This window comes from Hemibagrus wyckioides, linkage group LG04 (assembly GCF_019097595.1).
Source record: "Hemibagrus wyckioides isolate EC202008001 linkage group LG04, SWU_Hwy_1.0, whole genome shotgun sequence".
Classification (NCBI taxonomy): Eukaryota; Metazoa; Chordata; class Actinopteri; order Siluriformes; family Bagridae; genus Hemibagrus; species Hemibagrus wyckioides.
The window spans coordinates 24,252,992-24,278,698 of NC_080713.1; the positions used below are offsets into that span (position 1 = coordinate 24,252,992).

At 39.0% G+C, this 25,707-nt stretch overlaps 2 protein-coding genes across 4 annotated transcripts; both read left to right on the forward strand.

Moving 5' to 3' along the window:
* The first annotated feature begins 997 nt into the window (after positions 1-997).
* On the forward strand, positions 998-16,486 carry trpc6b (transient receptor potential cation channel, subfamily C, member 6b). 3 transcript variants are annotated; one of them, XM_058388432.1, is made up of 12 exons: positions 998-1,315; positions 5,125-5,890; positions 7,417-7,599; positions 7,750-7,914; positions 8,266-8,482; positions 9,884-10,111; positions 11,629-11,893; positions 13,754-13,949; positions 14,362-14,610; positions 15,435-15,491; positions 15,920-15,995; positions 16,128-16,486. In XM_058388432.1, the coding sequence occupies exons 1-12, from the start codon at positions 1,179-1,181 to the stop codon at positions 16,259-16,261; spliced, it is 2,673 nt and encodes an 890-aa protein (XP_058244415.1). In that variant the 5' UTR covers positions 998-1,178; the 3' UTR covers positions 16,262-16,486. The 3 variants fall into 3 exon arrangements, with proteins under 3 accessions (XP_058244415.1, XP_058244416.1, XP_058244417.1); XM_058388433.1 differs by having other exon boundaries at positions 14,362-14,565; XM_058388434.1 differs by having other exon boundaries at positions 14,362-14,565; positions 15,920-15,985; positions 16,128-16,270.
* Positions 16,487-17,633: 1,147 nt separating this feature from the next.
* Positions 17,634-24,519, forward strand: cfap45 (cilia and flagella associated protein 45). Its single transcript, XM_058388068.1, has 12 exons — positions 17,634-17,752; positions 18,633-18,752; positions 18,849-18,976; positions 19,112-19,256; positions 19,515-19,685; positions 19,803-19,981; positions 20,067-20,196; positions 20,527-20,673; positions 21,024-21,137; positions 22,310-22,503; positions 23,460-23,684; positions 24,362-24,519. The coding sequence occupies exons 1-12, from the start codon at positions 17,750-17,752 to the stop codon at positions 24,435-24,437; spliced, it is 1,632 nt and encodes a 543-aa protein (XP_058244051.1). The 5' UTR covers positions 17,634-17,749; the 3' UTR covers positions 24,438-24,519.
* Positions 24,520-25,707: the final 1,188 nt, after the last annotated feature.

A 25,707-nucleotide genomic window follows, 5' to 3' on the forward strand; every position in this document is an offset into this window, starting at 1 on the left:
AACAGTCATCTGAGTTCCAAATGTTTCCGAATTTCATCAGGGCACTAGCTCTTCATTCTCCATCTATAAGTCACTGGGAACCAAACTCGTTACCATATACTCCACTTAAAACACTAAATGTGTATACATAAGATTTAAATGCAATGTGAATGGCCAGACTTTTACACTTTATACACTGTTCTGATGTATATAAGGAGCTGATTTGTAATGGTAAAAAGTTGTGATAATGTAACATACCGTATTAAACCTCCGAATCCTCATTCATTACAGCAACCAACTATTACAACCTATTAGAAACTGGTGCCCAAGATATTTTCTTTTAAATGTGATTTGGGTTCATAGAATTTCCAGTCAAGTATGTTGGATACTACTGTATGCTATCTGATACTAATGGCCATCAGTCCACTGACAAACCATTCTGTATTGCTAAATGAAATACACCAGATCCAACTGAGAGTGGATTGCAATAGTGACAGTTGGACAAATTGTCCGCGTTTGATGGTTCATGTGGAAGACGAACCTGTACACTGTAGTGAAATACCACTATATCTAAAGGAAAAAACATTTGTAATCATGGCGAACACATGAAAGTTGTGGGGTGTTTCATGTTCTCCCTGTATTTGTATGGATTTCTTACTGCTTCTCAGGTTTCGTCTCAATGACTAATTCTAAATTACCCTGGGTGTGAATAAGTGTACAAAATGTGAGTGTGCATGCTGCCTTGTGATGCACCTGGGTCCCAACCTGTGTTCCTGGAATAGTTTCTGGATCCGGCATGACCCTGACAGAGACAAAATGCTGAAGATGAATTATTAACTAATTCATTTAGAAATGCATTCTTGAATTTACAGTGAGCACCAGAAAAAAAAACAAAAAAACAATACAAAGATCACAATACTAAAAAGACGTTTAGGGAGGAGATCTAGATGCGGGTGTTTCATTCATGTACAAGAAGCACGCGCTCCTGAGCATCCGTCAGTGTGTGTGATGTTAATGCGTGGAGAGTCCGGGCAGCCGGCCAGCTACAAGGATGCGGGTGTTAAATGTCTCTCTTCCATCCTCTGGCAGGGAAAGCGGTCTCGTTTGCATCGGTTTTAATATGAAAGGCACGAACCTTAAATGAAGCACATGGACTCTTCTACCGCGGATTGTCTGCTGCGCAAGGTGATTTTTAAGTCATGAGGAGACCGATGTGCTCTGAGGGCTTACCTCCAGAACAAAGTTCAGCCCGGAAACACAGTGTAGACCGCGGACCAGCGAAAGAACCATGTGAGGACAGACACGCAATTTTTCGACAACGATCTGCTTACCTAAGGTGAGTTACATCCGCACTCAGTTTATCCATACTGTCTCATATGAACAGTCCGCGCAGAAGATCATGCAAAAATGTGCTCATCTTCAAAACCTACTAGTGCCAGGAATCAAAACCACGCTAATGCATGCACAACATTCAATAATAAGTGCACAAGATATTAAAATGTCTCCAAGGGCAGCCTTTTCTGAACTTTCATTTTATTTCTTTTAATAGTGTCTTATTCCATCATATTACTATGAGTATTGATTTCAACAAAGAAGTTTCACTGAATTTATACCAGTACCCAGTAATTTCACTTAATTTGCAAAGCACAAAGTGGAACACATTGAGCCAACAGCACGCGCAATGCGCACGAGTTGCGCGCGCAATGGACACACTGTAAAAAAGAAATGCGGTAAATTTTCAATATTATACTGATTTTACTGAATTTCACTGTGAACATTGTACTGTACTGATAGAACTGTAGTGTAAATGTTTAGGTCGTTAGAGCAGTGCATTGGTGTACAGTGAAATTCCTGAATAGTGCAATGCATAGTGGGATATTTTGACATTTCAGCAGCTGTGAGAATGGTACAAAAAATGTTCTCCTTGTGCTGAAGTCTGTTATGAGAAGCTATGGTTTTGTAAAGCACAGAAATTCATCAGGGTGATTCAGTGGTGAAGGTAGTTTTGTCAGTGCAAGATGTTCAAGCTAGTTTTGGTGTCTTTGAGCATCTTTGGTGTCTTTGAGTTAGAGTGTAGATAAAATCCCATCAGCACCACGCAGCTGTGGGTCTTTAAGCAAGACCCTTAACCTTTTTCTCATTTGCATCGTACATTAATTATAAGTCACTTTTTTAGGACTTTTTTTTAAGGATCACCGAAAGATATTGCATCTTGTGTTATTATATACTATGCAACACACTTCAGGAACTTGCTGTGAATACTGTATGTCTTAAAGTTATTTACTGTAAATCTAAAGTACTTTACTGCCAACTAGGCTGCCTGTATATTCCTGTAAATTCTTTACAGTGCGCAAACCATTTCAACCCATACACTTTACACCCATACACTCTAAAACGTTAAATGCTCTTGAAGGATTATTATTTGGATATATAAGGGAGTTTTTAGTTTAGTTTCTATTTGAATGTAAAAAGATTATAAGAATGTGCAGAATGTGTGGGCTCAGAACTGGACAGCCTGACATCAGTGGCAGAGAGGAGGGCGCTGAACAGGCTCCAGTCCATCATGGACAATCCACTGCATCCACTGTAAAACATCATCTCCAGACAGAGAATCAGCTTCAGTGACAGGTTGCTGTCACTGCCCTGCTCCACTGACAGACTGAGGAGGTCATTCCTCCCCCATGCCACATGCGACTCTTTAATTCAACGCGGGGTGGGAGAAGTCAGTGCTGACACTACTCTTCTCTCTGTACTGGATTGTACAATAAAACACACACTACACACAATACACTCCAGTTTATACAGAACTCTCAATAAACTGAGATTTGCACAGGACTCATAAACACACAGTTTTTGCATATCAACTAGGTCTGTAACCTTAAACATTTGTTTTGCACATTACTTATCTTGTTTTTCATCTCATTCTCCATATTTATTCCTAAATCTCTGTATTTTAGTATTTTTCTGCTATATTTTGTTATATTGTTATATTCTGCTATATTTTGTAATATTTAATATTTTGTTATTTGATATATTTTTTGTTATATTTTTGTACCCTAATTCAGGTATTTTAGTATTTTTGTTATATTCCTTCCTATTTTATCTATTACCTGTGTTTGTGGATACTGCTGGAAACTGTGAATTTGGGATGAAGTATCTATCTATCTATCTATCTATCTATCTATCTATCTATCTATCTATCTATCTATCTATCTATCTATCTATCTATCTATCTATCTATCTATCTTTAGCCAATTTATATACCTTTAAGGACGACAAACAGTAAACTGATCTGTATAAAAATGTTACACACATAAGGGTTCATTGGTTCTTTGGATGTTTAATAGTTCCTAGATTACTGAACCCAGTGTTGTGGAGTTCTGTAACAAATCTTTAATATTTCCCATGAATGTTTTAAAATCTTAAATATAGATAGGGTTGTTTCAGATCATAAAATCTTCATTCTAAGCCAGCTAGTGTTGTATGCGTATGAATGTAGCTGCACAATGGTGATATATAATGTCCATTTTCAGGGCTTCAGACATGAGCAGTTTGTTTAAATCAAATGGTACTTCGATTTGCATACTTAGTGATAAAAAACGTAATTGTAGCGAAACCTCATTAAGGTACAGAATTGCCTTGGTGAACAAAAATTCACCCATACTGAATGCTTTTTTTCTGACAGTGTGCAAGCTATAAAGCTGATGTTCATTGTTTATAGAAATGAAAATCAATTTGGGGCCTTGGACCTAGGACTAACTGCTTTGTTAGCTGGCTGCAAGGGAATCAATATTATGGAATGTGATATGTCTGCCAGGCAAGTGTGTGTGTGTGTGTGAGTGTGTTTATAACACACTGAAAAATTAGTTGATTTCACATCTCATTTCCTTCAATTTATTTATACATAAGTATAACATGGGCAAGTTATAAGCTAGATTTCATCAACATCTTCACCTCATTAAAATGACATTTCATGGATTGCTCTATTGGGGCAAACTAGCTAGTGAACTGAAGATTTTACATGACGGCGTGGTTTAAAATAGAAACATTGGAATTTTTTTTCTCTGTTTAAGCTGTTTAGACCTGGCTATGCCCATAATGTTCTCTTGTAAAGTTGATAAAAAATGAAATCATCTGCATGAAGCAGTTGTTTAAACATGTTTTTTAAAAGATAGTTAAGGATTTAGGAAAACACTGTATGGCTCTAGGTAAAAAAGACAATGGATAAACAACATTTTTGTGTCATTCATTAACAAGAACAACTTGTTTCACACTTGAGAAGCACATTTGAGTATAAACACACAGTTTCACGACCTCTATCCAAATGAACTAGGTACAAGTGTATCATTATGTCAAATCCTATTAGTGCTCCAATTATTCTCTTTTTGCCTTTGCATATTTTACTCACAGGAAACAGCCACACATTCATAAATCATCTCGTTTACATGGCAGTCTGTTGTATTTCTGTGTCTGCTTTCAAATCAAAATGCTTTGACATTTCCTTTATCACTGCTCAAGTAATATTTACACCATGATTACTAATTAAATGTGGGTGTGCCAAGATCTCATATGCACAGTTCATATTGAAATATTTATCGAATTAAACACCCACAGAGAATACTGCTGGGACAGAGATACACCAAATGACAAGCTTTTATGCCATCAGTCGGACCCAACTTTTTTGTTATTAATTGGACTCAGGGCAGTTTATATGCTGTGACTCAGGCAGCAGGAGCCTTTTCATTCTGCACCATCAGTCTCTGAAATCTGTGGACACTGAGTCAGAGTCCCTCGCCATGCTGTCTCTCCTGTGGCACTCTTGGTGTACATGCCTCTGCCAAGAGGAGAAAAGTTCTAAAAAAGAGTGCACTTTGGTATTCATTTCATTATCATAATTTTTGTCCTTTTTTTTTAAATACACAGTAATCAAACCAGATTTAACCAAAGAGTAAATTTATCCATAGATGAAGGACAGTCTTATTCCAAATATCTTGTAGTAACCAAATTCAGGCATCTTTGAAACACATGACCTTTTGAAATTTGACCAACCATTGAGGTCATTAACTGGTTCAGGGACAGTCATATTTGCCTTGATTAAGACAAATCACCTTGGTTTCATTTAATTGTTTTTTTCCCCATTTATAGGAGAACCAATGCTGACAGAAAAATTACCCAGAGCCAGATGTTGGCTAAGAGTCGTCGCTTGGCCATGCGCCGTCCGGCATATATGTTTAGCGCTCACTGCAACAGCCTGTCGCTTGCTGAAGAGTTATTTCTTGAGGCAGCTGAGTACGGAAACATTCCTGTTGTCCGTAAAATGCTGGAGGAACTGCCTGAACTTAATATCAACTGTGTGGACTATATGGGGCAGAATGCATTACAGTTGGCGGTGGCCAATGAGCACTTGGAGGTGACGGAGCTATTGCTGAAGAAAGACAACCTGGCCAGGATAGGTGATGCTCTACTTCTGGCCATCAGCAAAGGCTACATCCGGATAGTGGAAGCCATATTGGCTCACCAGGCCTTTGTGGACACATCAAAGCTAACCAACAGCACCCTGCAAGCTGAAACAAACGATGACTTCTTTGCCTATGATGATGATGGGATGCGTTTTTCACAAGACATTACACCCATCATCTTGGCCTCTCACTGCCATGAGTATGAAATTGTACACATCCTGTTACTGAAGGGAGCTCGCATTGAGCGGCCACATGACTACTTCTGTAAATGTAACACATGTGTCTACCACCAGAGGCACGACTCTTTCAGTCACTCTCGTTCCCGTATCAATGCCTACAAGGGTCTGGCCAGCCCAGCCTACCTGTCGCTCTCCAGTGAAGACCCTGTGTTGACTGCGCTGGAGCTAAGCAATGAGCTGGCTGTACTGGCCAACGTCGAGAAAGAGTTTAAGGTAAGCGCTTTCTATGCTTGTAGCAGATGTAGGCTACTTATAACGGATGTAAAGACTCAGCAAATCAATCAGTGCCCAGGCCTCAGTGGTTATGATTGTGGGAACCAGTCATGACAAAGTAAGGCATTCAGTATTCTGACCCCTCTAGAAACGTTTTTATGTAATTTTTTGCCTCTGCCACTAGGTGGTGAAGCATTATATCTGTCCAAGATTCTTGTTAGCGCAGTGAGTTGAATGTTTAATTACAGGAACAAGTTTACTTTCACAGCATTGTCAAATGGCAGATTTTTTTCAATAGCTTCCTTCCTGTTTAAAGTATATTTTCCCACTGATTCTGTTCTGTTGATTAATGGACTGGTATATTATTATTATTATTATTATTATTATTATTATAAAAAGATGTAATTAATTTCCAATTGCATTATCCATTTCTAGTTCAGAGTATAGGGTTGCTGCTTTGCAGTTCCAGGCTCCCTGGTTCATTCCTGACCTCAGGCTGCTGTATGTGCAGAGTTTCGTACACATTCTCCCCATTTCTCCTCCGGTTTCCTTCAGTCTGCCAAAACAGCAGATGGATGAAAGACAGGTGGATTGGTTACAATAAATTGCCCCTAGGCTTGTACCAGTGTGTGACTCTGTGCATTGGATTTCCATTCAGGGTGTTTTCCTGCCTCTTGCCCAGTGTTCCAGGGATAGACTCTAAATCCAACAAGACCCTGATTAGGATAGAAGTGTAAATGAGGTTAAACCAATAGTAAGTTTTTCTCTATGAATTTAGAATAGATTAAATATATGTGTTTTGCTGTTTACTACAGATTTGAACTGCATTTGCCAGTGATTTTGCTGGATCACTGACTGCTAACATTCCCAATAATTAGTTTAGGGCAGGCATGATGTGGTATCTTGTTGTGGTAACATGCCGGAAAATGATTTATAAAAAAAAATGCAAAATGAATAAAAAATGAATCTCTATATGAAATAACAAAATCATTAAAAATACAATGAATTACTGTTAGCTGTTGAGTGTATGAGGTTATGGAAGAGAAACTGTAAACATTAAATGTCTTAATAATGCTGAAATGGTGTGTGGGGCAGAGTGGGAATTGATAAGAGAATGTACACACTTGTACTTTGACTTAATGTGGGCTGTGCAGTCTTCAATGCCAAACACATATATAAGCAAAGTGAAATTAGAGTTATTAATTGCAGTTTCTCTTATTAACAGATGCTCAGAGAGACTTTTTGCCACTCTGATTTCTTGAAAGTTTCCAACATAAGGCGTCATGTGGTTCATCATATGAATTACAGCTCAAAGCCCATGCTGAGAACCATCATGAGTAATACATTGCTATTTCCAAATGCACTGTAGTTCGATTAGTCCAACGTAGTCCAATTTATTTAGGCATTATGTGAGAAAAGACAAAATGCAACTGGTATGTTAATAAGCTGTTACTACAGCATCTGTTTAAAGTATTTTTTAGGCATGTTAAAATATCATGATGTTACAATCCGATTTTCTTTTCTAGAATGATTACAAGAAGCTGTCTATGCAATGCAAAGACTTCGTGGTCGGACTTTTGGACTTGTGCCGGAACACAGAAGAGGTGGAAGCCATCTTGAATGGAGACACAGAGTTAAACAGCAACGACAAAACAGGCAGACCGAGTCTCATTCGTCTAAAGCTGGCCATCAAATACGAGCTTAAAAAGGTGAAAGATGTTTTTATTTTTGCACAGCCTTTTAATGAAAGTCTTAATTGGGTTTGATTTAATAAGATTTATCAGTGCTGCTGCAGCTGACACGGATAAAATAAACTCTTTGCCTGATGCATTGTTAAATGTTCAATTCCTCCCACACAGTTTGTAGCTCATCCAAACTGTCAGCAGCAGCTCCTCTCCATTTGGTATGAAAATCTGTCTGGGCTCCGGCAGCAGACTACTGCTGTGAAGTTGCTGGTGGTGTTCGGGGTGGCCGTTGGACTGCCAATCCTGGCTCTGCTGTACTGGATAGCACCCTCAAGCAAGGTTGGCCTTAGATCTTTGTTCAGTTATAAATGCCTCATTCAGATTTAAAAGAATGTTCCAGCATTTCTTCAACCTCAGATCAGTTTAATACATCTGTAGATTAATACAGATTATTACAGATAATACAATTTCTCTAAAAAACAAAAGGAAGAAGGCCAGTAGCTGTGGCAGAAGCTATTTTTATAAATAGAAATTTGGTCTAGAGTAAGGTCTGTAATATATCGATTTTTTTTTTTTTTTTTACAAATATGCTTTATGAACCAAGCAGCTGCAATACAACATTTTAATAAACATTATACAAGACTGATTTTATACAAATGACTATTTTCCGTATATATATTTGCTTTGCAGTTAGGGAAGATCATTCGTGGTCCTTTCCTCAAATTTGTGGCCCATGCAGCTTCATTCACCATCTTCCTTGGTCTCCTGATTATGAATGCAGCAGATCGGTTTGAGGGAACGACACTTCTTCCAAACATGACCATCCATGACCATCCTACACAGCTGTTCCGCATGAAAACCACCCCTTTCACCTGGATGGAGATGCTGATCATTTCCTGGGTCATAGGTTGGATATGTTGTTTTAATCTGTCCAAGGGTGCAGGAATAGTCAAGATTAACTCAATTTGTGTGAGACATGATCATTTGTGAGGTTAATCAGGCCTGGTGAGTTCTGTAAAAGACACTCTACTGACTCCTGGCATAGGACAGGAATATAGACAGTAGCTTTACTTTAGACAGTAATTTTACAATAAACATCCTGAGTTTAGATTATTGTCTGTGCACAGTCACATGTTCTCCCTGAGTCTAAGTGGGCTTCCTCTTGGTTCTCGGTTTTCACCACCCAAAAACATCTACATTGCTCCTGGGTGTGAATGTGTAAGCGCACATTGTGCGTGACCTGATATGGACCGCCATCCCATCCAAGTCAAGTCAAGCCAAGTCAAGCAGCTTTATTGTCATTCCAACCACATATAGCATATAATTACAAGACAGAAACAACAACACAGAGCTAGGGACAGAAGTTTGTCCTAGCTACATAAAGTGCAACGTGTGCAACCAGGTGCAGAGTCGATAGACAAGACAGTGCAGAAACAGGAAGTACAAATAACACAAGGCAGGATACATGGCGCCGAAAAAACGTGTTGAACATTGAATATATATATAACAGCATGACAGTATGAATTGTGAAAAAATGCAGTAGCAGCGGTTAAATTAATGCAAATATCCAGGGTGTATTGTTGCCTTTACCCATGTCCACTGCACCCACCACTACCCTGACCAGAATGAAACATTGTACTGAGGATGAATTAATAAAAAGAAAACTTAGTAACCATAGAAGGCCATTTATAAATCTTTAAGAACCCTACTTTGGAAAGCAATATTAGCAATATTAGATTCATTTTAATGGATTTTTATCTCAGTACATACTACTGTCATTGCTTGCTAAAAGACGCTTTTCCTTGAACTTGAACTCAAATGAATCTCCAACACTTGAAATTCACTTAACCACACATTCTATTCACAAAGACTACCTACCTCACCAGCCTACCTTTATAACATTTCTGTCCAGAGTCACAGGCCATTTTCCACGCACTGTTGCACTTACATAACTCAGGAACATCTGCTATTTGATGTTGGTTATATCAACAACCCACATTAGTAGCCTGGCTTAAAAGTGCTCCTTAATAAATGTAGGAAGGACGGCAGTGGACCGTCGGCTTTATATTTCTTTTACTGTGAATTACAGTAGTGCTACTCATAATTCTAAGAGACATGAGAAGATTTAGAGTCTATTGCTTTGTGATGATTAATACTGAGCTTTCTGTTCAATTTCATCATAATCATATATAAGATGGATAGACTTCTTGTGACAGCGTTCTTTTAATTTACTATCTCTGCTTTTTTCCTAGCTTCATTGATCACATTTCATTTGAAAATAAATATGTCTTGATCTTCCACTTTAAAGGAATGATTTGGGCTGAATGCAAGGAGATCTGGTCTCAAGGCCCTCGGGAATATCTGTTGGAACCCTGGAATCTGTTGGACTTTGGGATGCTGGCCATCTTTGTATCATCATTCATAGCAAGATTCATGGCTTTCTGGCATGCTTACACTGCGCAGAGTTATGTTGATGAGCACTACACGGACCTCTCTAACATAACGTTGCCCTACGAGATTGAATATTATCGCTTAGGTAAGTTTGACCAGAAAATGGCGAATGTGTCAGAGGAGGAAGTGAAGTAAATAGTTGTATATTTTTTTTCTTGAAAGTATTTGCTTATGTTAATGATTTTTACTCCATTATATTTTAGCATTTCCAAGGCAGCCTGTTTGTTCAGGCCCCCTAGTGGTATAGATGTTGGCATCTACAGTATAACTGTCCAAATCTGATCTCTTTATTTTGGAGCACTCAGTAGCTTAACAGATGTGTCTCCTCAGGACTTGTTTACAGCCTACTCATGTAACATGGCCAAGTTTTTTGGAAATCACAAACCAAAGAATTATGTTCCAAGGCATTATTAAAATGCGGATAGCAAGTAGGAACAACAGTTATATTGGATTTTATTTTGATCATTTTTTAAGCCATGATCTGTTTTAAAGGAGGTGTGGGACACCTATAGGATTGGGGGTTTGGATTGTGTGTGCTGAGCTTGCGGGGGTTTCCTCCGGGTACTTTGGTTTCCTCCCTGAGTCCAAAGACATGTATGATAGGCTAATTGACATTTCTAAATTGTCCTTAATGCCCCGAATCTACCAGGGTAAAGACTCCCAGGCTCCCTGTGTTGGATAATCGGTACAGAAAATGGATGGGAAGGATTTATTTTGAGACATGTCTGTCCTTTAATTTGGGAGTAGTCAAATGAAATAAGAAATATCCCTATTTTGCTCTCTGAACTTCTTCTTTTGGCTTTTCCCTTCAGGGATCGCCAAAGCAAATCATCTCTCTCCACCTATCCCTATCTTCTGCATCCTCAACACTTGCACCCACTAGCTTCATATCCTCATTTATTCCATCCATATACCTCCTCTTTGGCCTTCCTCTTTGCCTCCTGCCTGGCAGCTCCATGTCCAATGACCATGTCCATGACCATTCTCCTACCAATATACTCACTCTCCCTCCTCTGAACATGTCCAAACCATCTTAATCTGGCCTCCCTAACTTTGTCCCCCAACATGAGCTGTTCCTCTGATGTACTCGTTCCTAATCCTGTCCAACCGTGTCACTCTCAAAGTGAACCTCTTCAGCTCTGCTACCTCCAGCTCTGACTCCTGTCTCTTCCTCAGTGACACTGTCTCTAAACCATACAGCATGGCCGGTCTCACCACTGTTTTGTACACCTTCCCCTTGATTCTTGCTAATATTTTTCTATCTATTTTTCTATTTTGCTCTCTGAACAAGCGTGTTAAAGAACTCTTATGGACAAGCCTTCTCCTAGAAGCTTTTCTTCTAATGTGCCATTGTTAAACTTGTTACTAATTTAGAACGTTAGTACCAAGCAATTTTGCTAATTCGAAAAATATTCCTGTGTCACTATGTTTTCTACACTCTTAGCAAAAATATGCTAGTGATTATTAAAATAAATATTTTTTACTATGAGCATGCCTTCTTTTGAATACAGGTAGCTTCTTACTTGTATTTTCCACATATGCCACTTCTAGCACTTTATCAGAGACAGCATTTGAATGACCAGAGTTGTGTTTTCTTTGTAGCACGCATCTACTGGGTGCCCTCTGACCCCCAGCTGATCTCAGAGGGTCTGTATGCCATTGCTGTTGTATTGAGCTTCTCACGAATCGCCTACATACTGCCAGCCAATGAGAGCTTTGGCCCGCTGCAGATCTCCCTAGGCAGGACTGTCAAAGACATCTTTAAGTTCATGGTGATCTTCATTATGGTGTTTGTGGCCTTTATGATTGGCATGTTTAACCTCTACTCCTACTACCTTGGAGCAAAACAAAACAACGCCTTCACAACGTGAGTAGTTTGGGATCTGTTGTGATTTCTGCTGTGAAACTTCTTTCACACTAAGGATTCAACCACACCATGCAGTATTAACCATTAGAGCAGGAGGACATGTTTCTAAATTCTAAATCAAAGAGGTCTGTTACTTAAACAGGCAAAGTTCTATTGATCATAAAAATTCAGGTTTATAATCTTTGACACAATTATTTTATCGCTCAGTGCATCATGAAACTTTATTTTTACCGTGATCCAGTTCTAGTTCCAGTTATTCCGTTATTATGATTATTTTTTACAAAGACAAATCTGACTAAAGTAAATGCATTTGGAGATGTGAATCAAAGGCATTAAAAGCAAGATACCAGGCTTTATATTGGTCAAAATATAATTGCCAATGTGGTTATGGTATTGTATTGTACACTATTGCTACAGCATTGAACAGTATTGTGAGTAATAAGTGCAGAGGTAGGATACAATGAGCGAGATTCTATACTACTAGGCATGACATTATGACCATCTGCCTAATATTGTGTTGGTCTTCCTTTTTTGCCAAAACAGCCCTGACCCATCATGCACTGTGTGTTCTGATACCTTTCTATCAGAACCAGCATTAACCTCTTTAGCAATTTGAGCAACAGTAGCTTGTCTGTTGGATCAGATCACACGGGCCAACCTTTGCTCCCCACGTGCATCAATGAGCCTTGGCTTCCCATGACCCTGTCACCTTCCTTGGACCACTTTTGATAGATACTGACCACTGCAGACTGGGAACACCCCACACAAGAGCTGCAGTTTTGGAGATGCTCTGATCCAGTCATCTAGCCATCACAATTTGTCCCTTCATCAAACTCGCTGAAATCCTTACGCTTGTCCAATTTTCCTGCTTCTAACACATCAACTTTGAGGAGTAAAATGTTCACTTGCTGCCTAATATATCCCACCCACTAACAGGTGCCATGATGAGGAGATCATCAGTGTTATTCACTTCACCTTTCACTGCTCATAATGTTATGCCTGATCGGTGTACAGTTATAACATTATAACTCTCTGGGATTTGATTTCATCATCTCAGGGAGTTTTTTTACTTGCCACAGTTGAATCTGACTCATTGGGGATAAATATAAATTACAATTTTAATATTATATATTTAATAATATTAATATTTAATATTTAATTACAACTTTAATATTTATTCCAATTTTTTTGTATTCCTGTAAAGCTGTTAAAAAGTGCTACGCAAATAAAATGAATTAGGATTGATCTTTTTTATCTTCTAATTACCAACAACCTGCTAAAGGTTTTACAGACATCCCTCTGAAAATGTCTTGTTTTAGATTGTCACATGGATTAAAAGCTGTTGGCACTAACATTTAAAGACATACTGCATGTGGGTGTTTGGCAAATCGATTGAATTACAGCGAGTGGAATGAAGAGTGTTTATGCAAACCGGCCATGAGAATTTAGTCATGCCCTGGGCAATCATAAACAATAGCACACTGTACAGTATATGAAAGTATATCAGGTTCTCGGAAAAGATGGTTTATATCTAATTTATGGGATTGATTTAGAATTTGAATTATTTACAAAAATCTCTCGGTTACTTACTTCCTGTTCTAAGGTGAACTAAATGCAAATTAATAAAGCTCACAATGCGAGTTGAAATGATTTTATTTATAGGTCTGCAGTTTTTAAAAATGCATTATCATGGATGAAATCATCTTCAGTATAAATGCCAGACTGTGATGAAATGTTTCCTCATAGCTAAGTGTGAGAGAGAGAGAGAGAGAGAGAATAAAATCCTGTTTGTTTTCATGTTTGTGTTCAGTTTTGCCCACACCTCTCTAACACTTTCTTTCTCTTTTCATTTTCTCCCAGTGTTGAAGAGAGCTTTAAAACGTTGTTCTGGGCTATTTTTGGACTTTCTGAGGTCAAATCAGTTGTCATTAATAATGGACATAAATTCATCGAAAATATTGGCTATGTCCTTTATGGAGTTTACAATGTTATCATGGTTATTGTCCTCCTCAACATGCTCATCGCTATGATCAACAGCTCGTTTCAGGAAATTGAGGTAATCGACACACACACACACACACACACACACACATATCCTGCTTATTGTAAGCTTTACATTTCCTAGCTATTGTAAGTTTTCCAGTATATATCCTGGTTATTGTTCAGTTTTCCTCAGATATGTCTATACATCTGTTCAGTCTTAAGCTGTATAATGATTTGGTAATAAGTTTGTAAAATAATTAAAATGAATAGTACAAGAATGTCATTCTGATATGCAGATAAATTGATCCAAGGTCTAAATTATTTCCAAAAATCAGCAGCACTTAATGTTTTTTTTTTTTTATTTTCATAAATACAGCTCTTCTGTATTAATGAATCTCCTGCAATCACTTTCCCTCTCACCATGCTAACGTCAAGGTAATTTTTATAGACCAGATTTCCTTCATGAGACTCATTTCCTCCGACAGGATGATGCGGATGTGGAGTGGAAGTTTGCCAGAGCTAAGCTTTGGTTCTCTTACTTTGAGGAAGGTGGAACATTGCCTGTACCTTTTAACTTAATTCCCAGCCCCAAGTCTGTGCTCAGCCTGAGTCAGAAAATCAAAAAGCTCTTGTTAACACCTCTGCACAGACACAAGGACAGCCTGAAGGAGGACACAGAGCTCAATGAAGTAAGATCACACCATGTGAAATGGAAGAGAATTTGCTTTGTTAAAGTAAGCGGTACTTACCTGAAATCAGGATCAGTTGCTCGTATTGACCACAGACTATGCAGCAATCACATGTGATCCAGGCAGTGAGAAAGGCTAGGAAAGTAGGAATGATTTATTTTGAACAATTTAGTTAAGAATTTGTGTATATTTCATGTTTTTTTCAGAGGCACATATTGAATACATTTTTAAAGGCGTATGTTGGAAGTCAAAGTGTAATTGCATTAGGCTGCAAACACTGTAAAGGAATTTTAACATTGTGCTGTAAGAACTATTCTGTTAGCTCAAGTCCTAAAAATATACTAAATATACTAATATACTAAAACTGACCATAGGGGCCTCCTGGTGGTCCAGTGGCGGCTTTCATTGCCGTGGCCCGGGTTCGAGTACTGGGCAGGGAGCTAATTCTGCCACTAAAGAGTTAACTCTTAGTGCTGGTTCCAAGCCCAGATTAAATGGGACGGTTGCGTCAGGAAGGGCATCCTGCGTAAAACCTGTGCCAAATCAAAACTTTTAGACTAATTATCTGCTGTGGCAACCCCTAAAATGGAGCAGCCAAAAGAACAACAACAACTAAAACTGGGCAGTGATTGATGACCAGATCTTAAGTGTGAGCCAATACTAAATATTTTGTTCTCCGAGACTAGAAACACAGCACAGCAATGTAAGAATATTTAAAACACTGATAATGGTTTTATATATATATATATATATATATATATATATATATATATATATATATATATATATATATATATATATATATAACAAGAGAAAGAGAGTCATGGATTTGTGTTGAAATAAACAAAAGATATCTGTTGTTATTTCAGCTGGGTGAACAGAAAGAATCAAATTACGCAGGATCACCTCAGTCAGGCCGTTATCGGGTAAAATGCTGACACCTTTACAACATGGCTTTTCACATTGCACTATAAAAAAAAATCCTGAATAATAACATTTAATCCCACCTTTTCCCAATTATGTGTTTATTCGGGAACTTTATTCGGCCCAAGTTCCTCAGAATTATTAAAAAAATATGTATAACACTATTTCTTTCTTCACAATGGAAACAAATAATGCAGGCCAATTGGCTAAAAACCGAATTTATTTTCACCTTGTAGTTTATAATTGTAAAAATTTGATTAGGATTAAATACTTAAATTCTTAGCCTCTATTTTGAATTCATTCTTTTGTCTTCATTATCCACTTTGTGGGATTAATGCCTTAAATAACCCATGTTTTTTTTTAAATGTAAGTCATTTTACTTTTGTCACCGTGATTGATTTGACTCTGATTGCACATTTTTCCCTGACAGAGGATCATGAAGCGATTAATCAAAAGATATATCATCAAAGCACAGATGGACAAAGAGAGTGATGAGGTAAATGAAGGTACAGTATGTCATTGTTATTTCTGAATACACAAATACACACGTCATACTTTTATCTGAAGGAAAAATGGCTTTCCACCGAGCTTTCATGAAATATGATACATGTGCATTAACAGTCTGTCTCTCTCTACAGGGGAACTGAAGGAGATAAAGCAGGACATCTCAAGTTTGCGCTACGAGTTATTGGAGAAGTCTAATGAGACAGAAGAATTGGCAGAGATGATTAGGACACTGGCAGAAACACTTAGCAGGCAGCATAATCATTAGTCCGCCACACAGAGAGCTCCTATATCTGAAACATTGCAAATGGCTAGTTGGTTTAAAGGGACTGATTCAACAGTTGCCTTAGAAGAACAGTTGTCTATACTGGAAGTTAAAATGGTATATTCTGCTTTTGAAAAAATGATCAGGATTAGTAAAGCTGTGTACGGTGCAGAGAATCATTTCTGCAAATTTGACTGCTGAAATAAATTACTTTTTTAATCAACAAGATTTCTGCATTTCTGTTGCGTAGATTCCATGCAATTTTGAAAAATCTAAATCTTAACAAACAGGTACTAGCATTACATTGTAAAGGCTACAGATTTTAATAGCTATGACAAGAAATGTAAAATAACCACTTCAGGAAAACACCAGGTGTAGCACTGATGATGCTTACCAGACAGGCAGACAGACAGGCAGAAAGACAGACAGACAGATAGACAGACAGACAGACAGACAGACAGACAGACAGATAGATAGATAGACAAACGGATAGACAGACACAGATAGATAGATAGATAGATAGATAGATAGATAGATAGATAGATAGATTGATTGATTGATTGATTGATTGATTTTTATAACAAAAGCCTTTACCAAATATATTATATTGTTAACAAATATCTACGAATTTTCCCATTTTTCGATTGAAAATGCAAGCAACAGTATTTGAGCCGAAAGAGTCGATTCTTATTAGTGAGTCACTGAGTCGGTTGCGCTGACTCACTGAACAACAGGGCCGTAATCCTCATCACTAGTGTGCATATTAAGCAGCTAGTTGAACAAATTAAAATACAGGTATGCAAAGATCAATTAATAGACCGCATTGGAATAAAAACAAACAAACAACAACAAAAAGCATTAACTTTGGGAGCTGACAGAGTCTACTCTTAAAGGGGAGCTGAATCGATTGAATCTCTGACTCATTGAAAAGAACCGGAAGTCCCGTGTGTGCACGTAACGTACGTACCTGTCTATGTGTGGTTCTACCTTAATTTAGATTACTTACACTGGGACACTACCTTAATTTAGATTACTTATTAACTGAGTGCGTGCTTCTGCTGCAGGGATCCTGATGAATCCTGCAGTTATTGTTGACTCAGGACCCCACACACGATCTGCTGTCATATGTACATTATTTTTAAAAAATTTTTACATTATTGTAAAAAAAAATATTTGTGCCAATGTATGGCAGAATAAAATTGAACGGAATTACATTTTCCCATGAAAGAAGGAGAGAGAAAGAGTTCATGATACGGTTTATTAATATTTTATTTGCTTGCATTCGTCAACCCACCGCCTAATGCTTGAGGATATTTACGCGCATGCTCAGATTTGTCTCCCTGTTACCATTGTAACTGTTTCTATAGTAACATTACCAAACCACATTAGCATTGCTAGCGCTAACAGCTGCCTGTGTGACCCTATTAGCTTCATAAGTCAACAATCGGGTGCGTAGTTTTCTTTAGGTCTTGATGAAATCTGCTAAAAAATATGGTGAGTTGGCGTTACTTTTATGCTATCTAACAAATAAATATATACACAAATATAAATATTATAAAAATTATACGTACAACATGAACGTATGTAATACAACACGCATTAACATGAGCCAGGGAGTATAATTAACTCTCATGTGAATAAATATATAATATAAATCTTTATTTTGATGTTTATAAGAAATGTACTTATAATCTTACATTCCCCCTTCTTCTTATGAATGCATACATTATATATTTTTATTTTTAAAAAAGTCAATAAAAATTCTTATACACCAATCAGCCTTAACATTATGACCACCTGTCTAATATTGTGTTGGTCCCACTTCTGCTGCCAAAACAGCCCTGATCTGGTTCTTTCTATCAGAACCAGCATTAACTTCTTCAGCAGTTTGAGCAACAGTAACTAGTCTGTTGGATCGGATCACACGGGCCAGCCTTCACTCCCCATGTGCATCACTGAGCCTTGGCAGCCCATGACCCTGTCGCCTGTTCACCTCTGTTCCTTCCTTGGACCACTTTTGATAGATACTGACCACTGCAGACAGAGAACACCACAATTTGGCCCTTATCAAACTCGCTCAAAACCTTACGCTTGCCCATTTTTCCTGCTTCTAACACATCAACTTTGAGGACAAAATGTTCGCTTGCTGCCTAATATATCCCACCCACTAACAGGTGCCATGATGAGGAGATCATCAGTGTTATTCATGTCACCTCTCACTGGTCATAATGTTATGGCTGATCGGTGTATGTAAATCATCAAGACTCTAATAAAAAGACCTACTGTACACGAATATTATTATTTACTGAGCTCCTAAGAAAGCAAATTGTTTATGTTTAAAACTGACGTGTAATTAAGTTGATGGTCTTTATAGCCTCAGAGTGGGAAATCATCATCCACACGAATGTCCAGTAACAGTGCTCACACGCGGCGTTACCGGACACGCGCCCTCACTTCCCAAGTAGATGAAACTCTTTTTGGAACAGTTAAACAGGTGAGACAAATATTTGATTTACAGACACAAAACAAATAGCAGGATGTGTAATTAGTGGGCTGTTGATAAATGGGGGTTTCCATTATTTTTTTCCAGTCTGCATGTGAAATTAAGAACCTCCCGAAAGATGGCTCCAGAACGCAGTCTCGCTCTGCTCCGGCCACCAAAACACAGAACCCTGAGACAGTCCGTATCATCACCAAGGACCTCATCAGGGACCTGAGGCAAGTAAAGCACAGGAGTGGTATAACTCAGTGAAATGCTATTTAGTTCCTTCATTTTATCTCTCTGCCTTGCAAAGTATGGGGTCTTAAAACATATGGAATGCGACAGGAATATGCCTTGTTTTGTTGAACTAGAATTCACAATAAGGACCCATCCGGACAGTCCATCATCCTCTGCCCGGCTGAAATCGAGCGCATCATGGGTAAATCACGTGTACTCACGAAAGAGGAGAGAGAAGCAACACTGCAGAGTCAGCGCAAAGAATGGGAAGAGGCCATGGTGAGCAGAAAGCTTTTTTAAAAAGCTTGTTCGATGTGATAAAGAATAAAACATTTTACACAGTAAGTGGACACTGACTTCAGACTTAAATCGTCATAGTATCAGAAAAGGTATAGTGGGAAAATATGTGTTATTTAATAAGGTACTTAATAATGGTTACTCTACAGTTTTAATATATTTGAGGCCATTGTTGTCTGGTACAATAGGCAGCATCAGTATATAATGTGGAAGTGCTCAGTGTTTCTGTGTCTGTGTTAGAATGCTGCTGAGGAGAGGAAGGTGCTCATGCATCAAGCAGACTTGTGCCGTCACAAGAACCAAGGCCTTAGTGATCTGGAAGCAGAGGCTAAGGAGCAGGCTCAGTATTTACTGGAGAGGGCGAATACCCTGAGAATGGAGCAAGAAGATGAGGTCAAGAAGCTTAACGAGGTCTGTCTTCAGTTCTCACTTGTTGGTTCTTTGTGTGTGTGCGCGTGTGTGTGTGTGTGTCTGTTTTTCTGGCGAGGGTTCACCCGTGTGCTTTTATGTGTTACCATAACTCCATAGCTGATTCTGGAGGCGCAGTGCCATGCGGTGAGGGACGCTCAGATTGAAGAGAAGAAGCAGATTCTGTCTGAGTTGCAGGAGGAGGAGCGTAGGCTGGATGCCATGATGGAGGTGGACCGTCGGCGGGCCCTTGAGATACAAGAACAGATCGACAAGCTACGCAAAAATCAGAGGATTCAGTGAGGGCTTTTAACATGCCATTTCTCAAATATCTGAAACGTTTGTTTTAAGTTCCTGAGCAGTTTAGGGATACGTTTTGTTCAGGGGGAAGATGTGCATCCTGAAGCAGATTGAGGAACGTGAGGAAGAGCGCATGCTGCAGGAAGAGCTGAAGGAACAGGAAGGGCAGCAGGTGCTGGAGAACCTGGAGAGGTTGCAGATGGAGGAGTTGGAGGTATGAGATCAGAAGTCTCACAAACCCAAAACATTTTGAATGCTCAAAAACCCAACAGTTAAGACCTAAAAGGTCTTACTAATGAGACAAAAACATGAACCATATACTAACTAAACTGCTAATATAATTGACTAATATTAAATATTGTAAATAAATACCCTCCAAATTTACTATACAGCTTCCTTTCAATATTTCTCTCTGGTTATAATTTGTCCATCCAGATCAGTGTCATCTTTACATATGCAGCAACATCTTAGATCTTATTTTTTTTTCCTCTTTGGCTGGCCTGTATCTGTGTAAATGTGTGTGGATCTGTGACTTTGGCTCTAGGGTATGGAAAAGAGAAAAGAGGAGCAAAGAAGGCTTCAGATGGAAATTCTGAAAATCAACGAGGAAAATCTGCTTGCAAAAGAACGCAAGAAAGAAGAGGAAAGGCTGGCTGACCTTCATGCTCTGGAATATACACAAAAGAAAATGGTGAGCTAGGCCTCAGTGGCATGGGTGTTTTCCTGTTGCTAATGATGTAGATATTTGTACACCTGTAGGGACGAAGAAATTTTAACATACCAATAATTATAGAATGTTAGATTTCACAAATAATATGTTCCCTCACCTGTACTACAGCTGCACGTATATAGTGCAGAGAAAATATCATTATATAGTCTGAAATAACATTCATTCAAATAATCAGTGCTCTGAACTATAGGGAAGTTTTTTTTTTTTTTAGCACACACAAAGAGCTCTAACCCCACACACTGATATATTTAGGACACAGGTATCTGTACAGGCAGTAATGTGAAATTTAAGGTGTATTTGTTTTCTTGCAGATGCGAGAGGCAGAGTATGAGGCTGAACAAAAACAAATAAAGAAAGAGAAGGAGAAAGAAGTGGCACGACTGAGAGCTCTCCAGGAAAGAGACAGAGATCATAAGGCTGAACAGGTTAAAGAGCATTCACTGTCTGTCAGATAGAGATGTGTATGCTTTTGAGTTTGAAAGGTAAAGCTGATTAATGACTGTGTTTATTGCCTGAAGATGACAACCTTTCATTAAGTCTTAAACTCTGTATTACTACTGACCTTATCCCTTCATTCCGACATGTCATATATATATATATGTATACACACTGATCAGGCATAACATTATGTGCACTGAGAGGTGAAGTGAATAACACCTGTTAGTGGGTGGGATATATTAGGCGGCAAGTGAACATTTTGTCCTCAAAGTTGATGTGTTAGAAGCAGGAAAAATGGACAAGCATAAGGATTTGAGCGAGTTTGACAAAGGGCCAAATTGTGATGGCTAGACGACTGGATCAGAGCATCTCCAAAACTGCAGCTCTTGTGGGGTGTTCCCGGTCTGCAGTGGTCAGTATCTATCAAAAGTGGTCCAAGGAAGGAACAGTGGTGAACCGGCGACAGGGTCACGGGCAGCCAACCTTAATTGATGCATATGGGAAGCGAAGGCTGGCCCATGTGGTCCAATTCAACAGATGCTCAAATTGCTGAAGAAGTTAATGCTGGTTCTGATAGAAAGGTATCAGAATACACAGTGCATGACGGGTCAGGGCTGTTTTGGCAGCAAAAAGGGGGAGCAACACAATATTAGGCAGATGGTCATAATGTTATGCCTGATCTATATGTATATATTCAGTTAGGCCTCCACTTCTTCTCCACTTTCCTAAACAATTTACACTGACTGAAATTCCAAAATGAAAAGACTGCATTCTGCATTGTATAGCTCAATATTGATGTGTATGATCATCCAGTTTATCATTTTGTCCTATTCACTAAAATATTTAGACAGTTTTAACCCGTCATGTCAGTTTTCAGATCAATATACAGCCCAAAGTATGGAATACAAATGTTTGGCAAAAAAAACACTAATCTGTCGTCTAATATGTGGAAATTTTAGATGACTGTTAGATATTATTCACATACAAATTAAGACTGGTTTTGTTTTTAAAATCATCATCTGCTAACATAGGACAGAGTACAACGGAAAACAGGATGTGAATGTACTTAATCCAATCATATTCTCATGTGAATGTGCTTAATTAAATCATCTTCTCCTGACTTTTTATTTATTTATTAATTTCTGCTGTCATCTCCCAGGATGCGCTCAGGGCTCGTAGGAACCAGGAGGCTACTGAAAGGGAATGGAGAAGGAAAGAGAAAGAACAGGCCAAAAAAAAGCAGGAAGAGGCGGAGAGATTGAAGGCCTCTCGTCTAGAGCAGATCACCCATAAAGAGCACATGCTGTCTATCGAAGGTGGACGAGAGAGGGCCGAGTTTGAGAGGGTCCTGAGGTAAAGCATCAGGACACGTCCTGCTGATGTTATGATCATGCTGCATTTCGAAGAGATTTTATCGCTACAGCAAAATTATTCTCACACATGCTCAGTAACCACACTGCTTGGACTGATGACTGTATTATTATTGTTCTAGCTCACCATTAAGAGGCTAATTTTCAGCATTAATTTTCACCCATTAGGAGATTCAGGGGAAAAACGAATCATGATGTGAGGCATGATGGAGGCCTGTATAGCTTTCAGTCACCGAGGAAACAGGGAAATTAGAATGGGACAGGATGTCAGGCTGATATTGATGCAAACACATGAGTAAATGAACAGCAGATGGTTTTAAAAAGAGCAAATTCAGCCTAGTCAGATGTGAAATGTGATGGAATGATGGGAAGAGGGCCGTTTAAGCAAATAGTCCCTGAAAGATTTGAGGTAATGAAATAGTTTTGGAGGAAGTGACGGTATTAAATTCCTCCTCACTGTTAGTCAGACCAGCAATAATTATGTACAAGGGGGCATTTATTTTACAGCCTTGACTGTGACCGAGTAATCGATGTGTCCCTTTCATTTAAAAACAGAACATTGTTGTAAATTATGTGGTTTCAAAGGTTCACAAGCTTTTTACAAGCTGTGGTCAGTATCTATCAAAAGTGGTCCAAAGAAGGAACAGTGGTGAACCGGTGACAGGGTCATGGGCGGCCAAGGGGCTGGCCCGTGTGATCCGATCCAACAGATGAGCTACTGTTGCTCAAACTGCTGAAGAAGTTAATGCTGGTTCTGATAGATAGGTGTCAGAATACACAGTGCATGAGGGGTCAGGGCTATTATGGCAGCAAAAGAGGGACCAACACAATATTAGACAGGTGGTCATAATGTTATGCCTGATCAGTGTCCATACACAAACTCATCTAATTTAAAGTGTCTTAAAGTATGAACAAGGTTTTTTATTTTTTAAACTTCAGGGTCCAGCAGGAGCTCATTGCACGGGAAAGGGAGAAGGAGGAACGGCATCAGCAGCGGATCCTGCACCACTCCGAGGAGGTCCGGCAGCAGGTTCGGGAGCGGGAGGCTCAGGCCATCGCTCGGAGGAGAGATGTGTTCCGTGAAGGAGAGAAGCTGGATGAAGAAGCTCGGGTCCGTCGAGCACGTCTGGATGAGATCAAAGAAAAGAAGCTAAAGGAGCTGAAGTGAGTCTTACATGCAGAGTTATTATATGTTGATGCCAGCGACCTCACACGATTCAGCGTGTCCAGAATATCTCCGAGTATATGCACATCATTTTGGTTAAAAAAAAAATGGCATCAGAAGCATCCTATTTGTTTCAGTTGTTTAAAATAATAGAGCAATGTTTACTTATTGACATATTTTTGGCACATGATTCTGTCCTAATGATTATGAAGCAACATGGGGCGGCATGGTGACTTAGTGGTTAGCACGTTTGCCTCACACTTCCAGTGTCCTGGGTTTGAGTCTCGCTCCTGCTCAGGAGTTTGCATGTACTCCCAGAGCTTGGTGGGATTCCTCTGGGTGCTCTGGTTTCCTCCCACAGTCCAAAGACATGCTTCTAGGCTGTTTGGTGTCTCTAAATTGCCGATTGTGTGTGTGCTCTTTGATGGGTTGGCACTCTGTCCAGGGTGTATCTTGCCTTGATGCCCAATGATGCCTGAGATAGGCACAGGCTCCGTGTGACCTGAGGATAGATCAGATACAATGACATGAATTGAAGCAACATCTTTTTAAATCACCCCCGTTATGGACGATTATATTCCTACTGATTATGTCATCCTGCCAGGAAACCTTCACAAAGCTTATACAGATTGGTTTATGTATAACAATAATGATTTTTTTTTAAACTCTATTTCAGGGCAGCCGGACTTCCTGAGAAATACTGCAGTGAGGTGGAGCGGAAGATCCATGGCTTGCCTACCCTGGTAGGTTGAAGAAGATTTGCCTCTGGATTCAAAACAAATAAAACCTCTAAATATCGTTTCCTGTGTAATAATAAAAGCAATAAAATAATAAAAGCAGCTTTCAGATCATTGTATTGTCATTAATCAGAAATCCATCACAAATGTGCTTTCAGTTTTCTCTTCTCCAACACACCTGACTTTATCATACACACTTACCGTCCACTTTAATAGGAACATCTGTACATTCCTGCATATATCCAACCAGCGCAATGCAGAAAATCATACAGATAAAGGTTTAGAGCTTGAGTTAATGTTCATGATCAAATAGGAAGAAAATGTGATCTCACTGACTTTGATTGCTGCATTAGTAGCCGGTTTTAAGTACTTCATTTCCTGTTGATCTCATGGGATTGTCATGTACAAGAGTCTTTAGCGTTTACACAGAATCCATTGAGAAGCAGATCTGTAGAGTCTGTTAAGGAAGACAGCCAGGCTTAGATCTGACAGGAAAGTTACATTATCTCAGTGAGATAATCACTCTTTACAACCATGTTGAGCAGAAAAGCATCTCCAGATGCACAACACATGGAACCTTGAGGTAGATGGAATACAACAGCAACTGTCCATCCATCCAACACCATACTGTCCTGCTAAACACCTTGAAGGAGTTTTTCCTTTCTACTTCAGTAGTGATGGACATAACAAGACTGCCATATACATTTTCGTTATGTATATGTAAGTTAAATAGCTATTTGTGCATGCATAGAAGTACATTTTTTTCATTTCATTGTCTGTACCACTTATCCGATCTACACTCAGGTCACAGGGAGACTGTGTCATCGGGCATCAAGGCAGGATACAACCCATCACAGGGTGGGTGCACACACACAGTAAGCGGGAACAAGACTCAAACCCAGGATCCTGGAGGTGTGTGGCGAACATGCTAACCACTAAGCCATCATGCCACCACATAGAAGTATATATAAAAAGAAAAGAAAAAAAGAAGACTTAAAAGCATAGAATGGATATAATTAAGAAAATTATTTTCTCAATAATGGCTCACAGGATTCTGTGCCATAAATACATTCATCTTCATATATTTAAATGTGTGTGTGTGTGTGTGTGAGAGAGAGAGAGAGAGAGAGAGAGAGAGAGAGAGAGAGAATGTCAGAAAGCCTTATCACAAAGCTCTTAACTACCAAGAATTGAGTGTTGAAAGGAGCCTGAGACGTACTGACCCATCCTCATCTGACCTCACCAAAACACTACAGCCTCAAGACTTACAGAACCACACAATCAG

What these genes read in the sequence shown, in the direction of transcription:
- trpc6b (XM_058388432.1), top strand. Translation starts at nt 1,179, where the DNA reads ATGAGGAGACCGATGTGCTCTGAGGGCTTACCTCCAGAACAAAGTTCA. An exon ending in GGATAGCACCCTCAAGCAAG is followed by an intron (nt 7,915 to 8,265) that starts GTTGGCCTTAGA and finishes TTTGCTTTGCAG; the next exon opens with TTAGGGAAGATCATTCGTGG. An exon ending in GATCATTTCCTGGGTCATAG is followed by an intron (nt 8,483 to 9,883) that starts GTTGGATATGTT and finishes TCCACTTTAAAG; the next exon opens with GAATGATTTGGGCTGAATGC.
- cfap45 (XM_058388068.1), top strand. An exon ending in TGCAGATGGAGGAGTTGGAG is followed by an intron (nt 20,197 to 20,526) that starts GTATGAGATCAG and finishes CTTTGGCTCTAG; the next exon opens with GGTATGGAAAAGAGAAAAGA. An exon ending in GAGTTTGAGAGGGTCCTGAG is followed by an intron (nt 22,504 to 23,459) that starts GTAAAGCATCAG and finishes TTTAAACTTCAG; the next exon opens with GGTCCAGCAGGAGCTCATTG.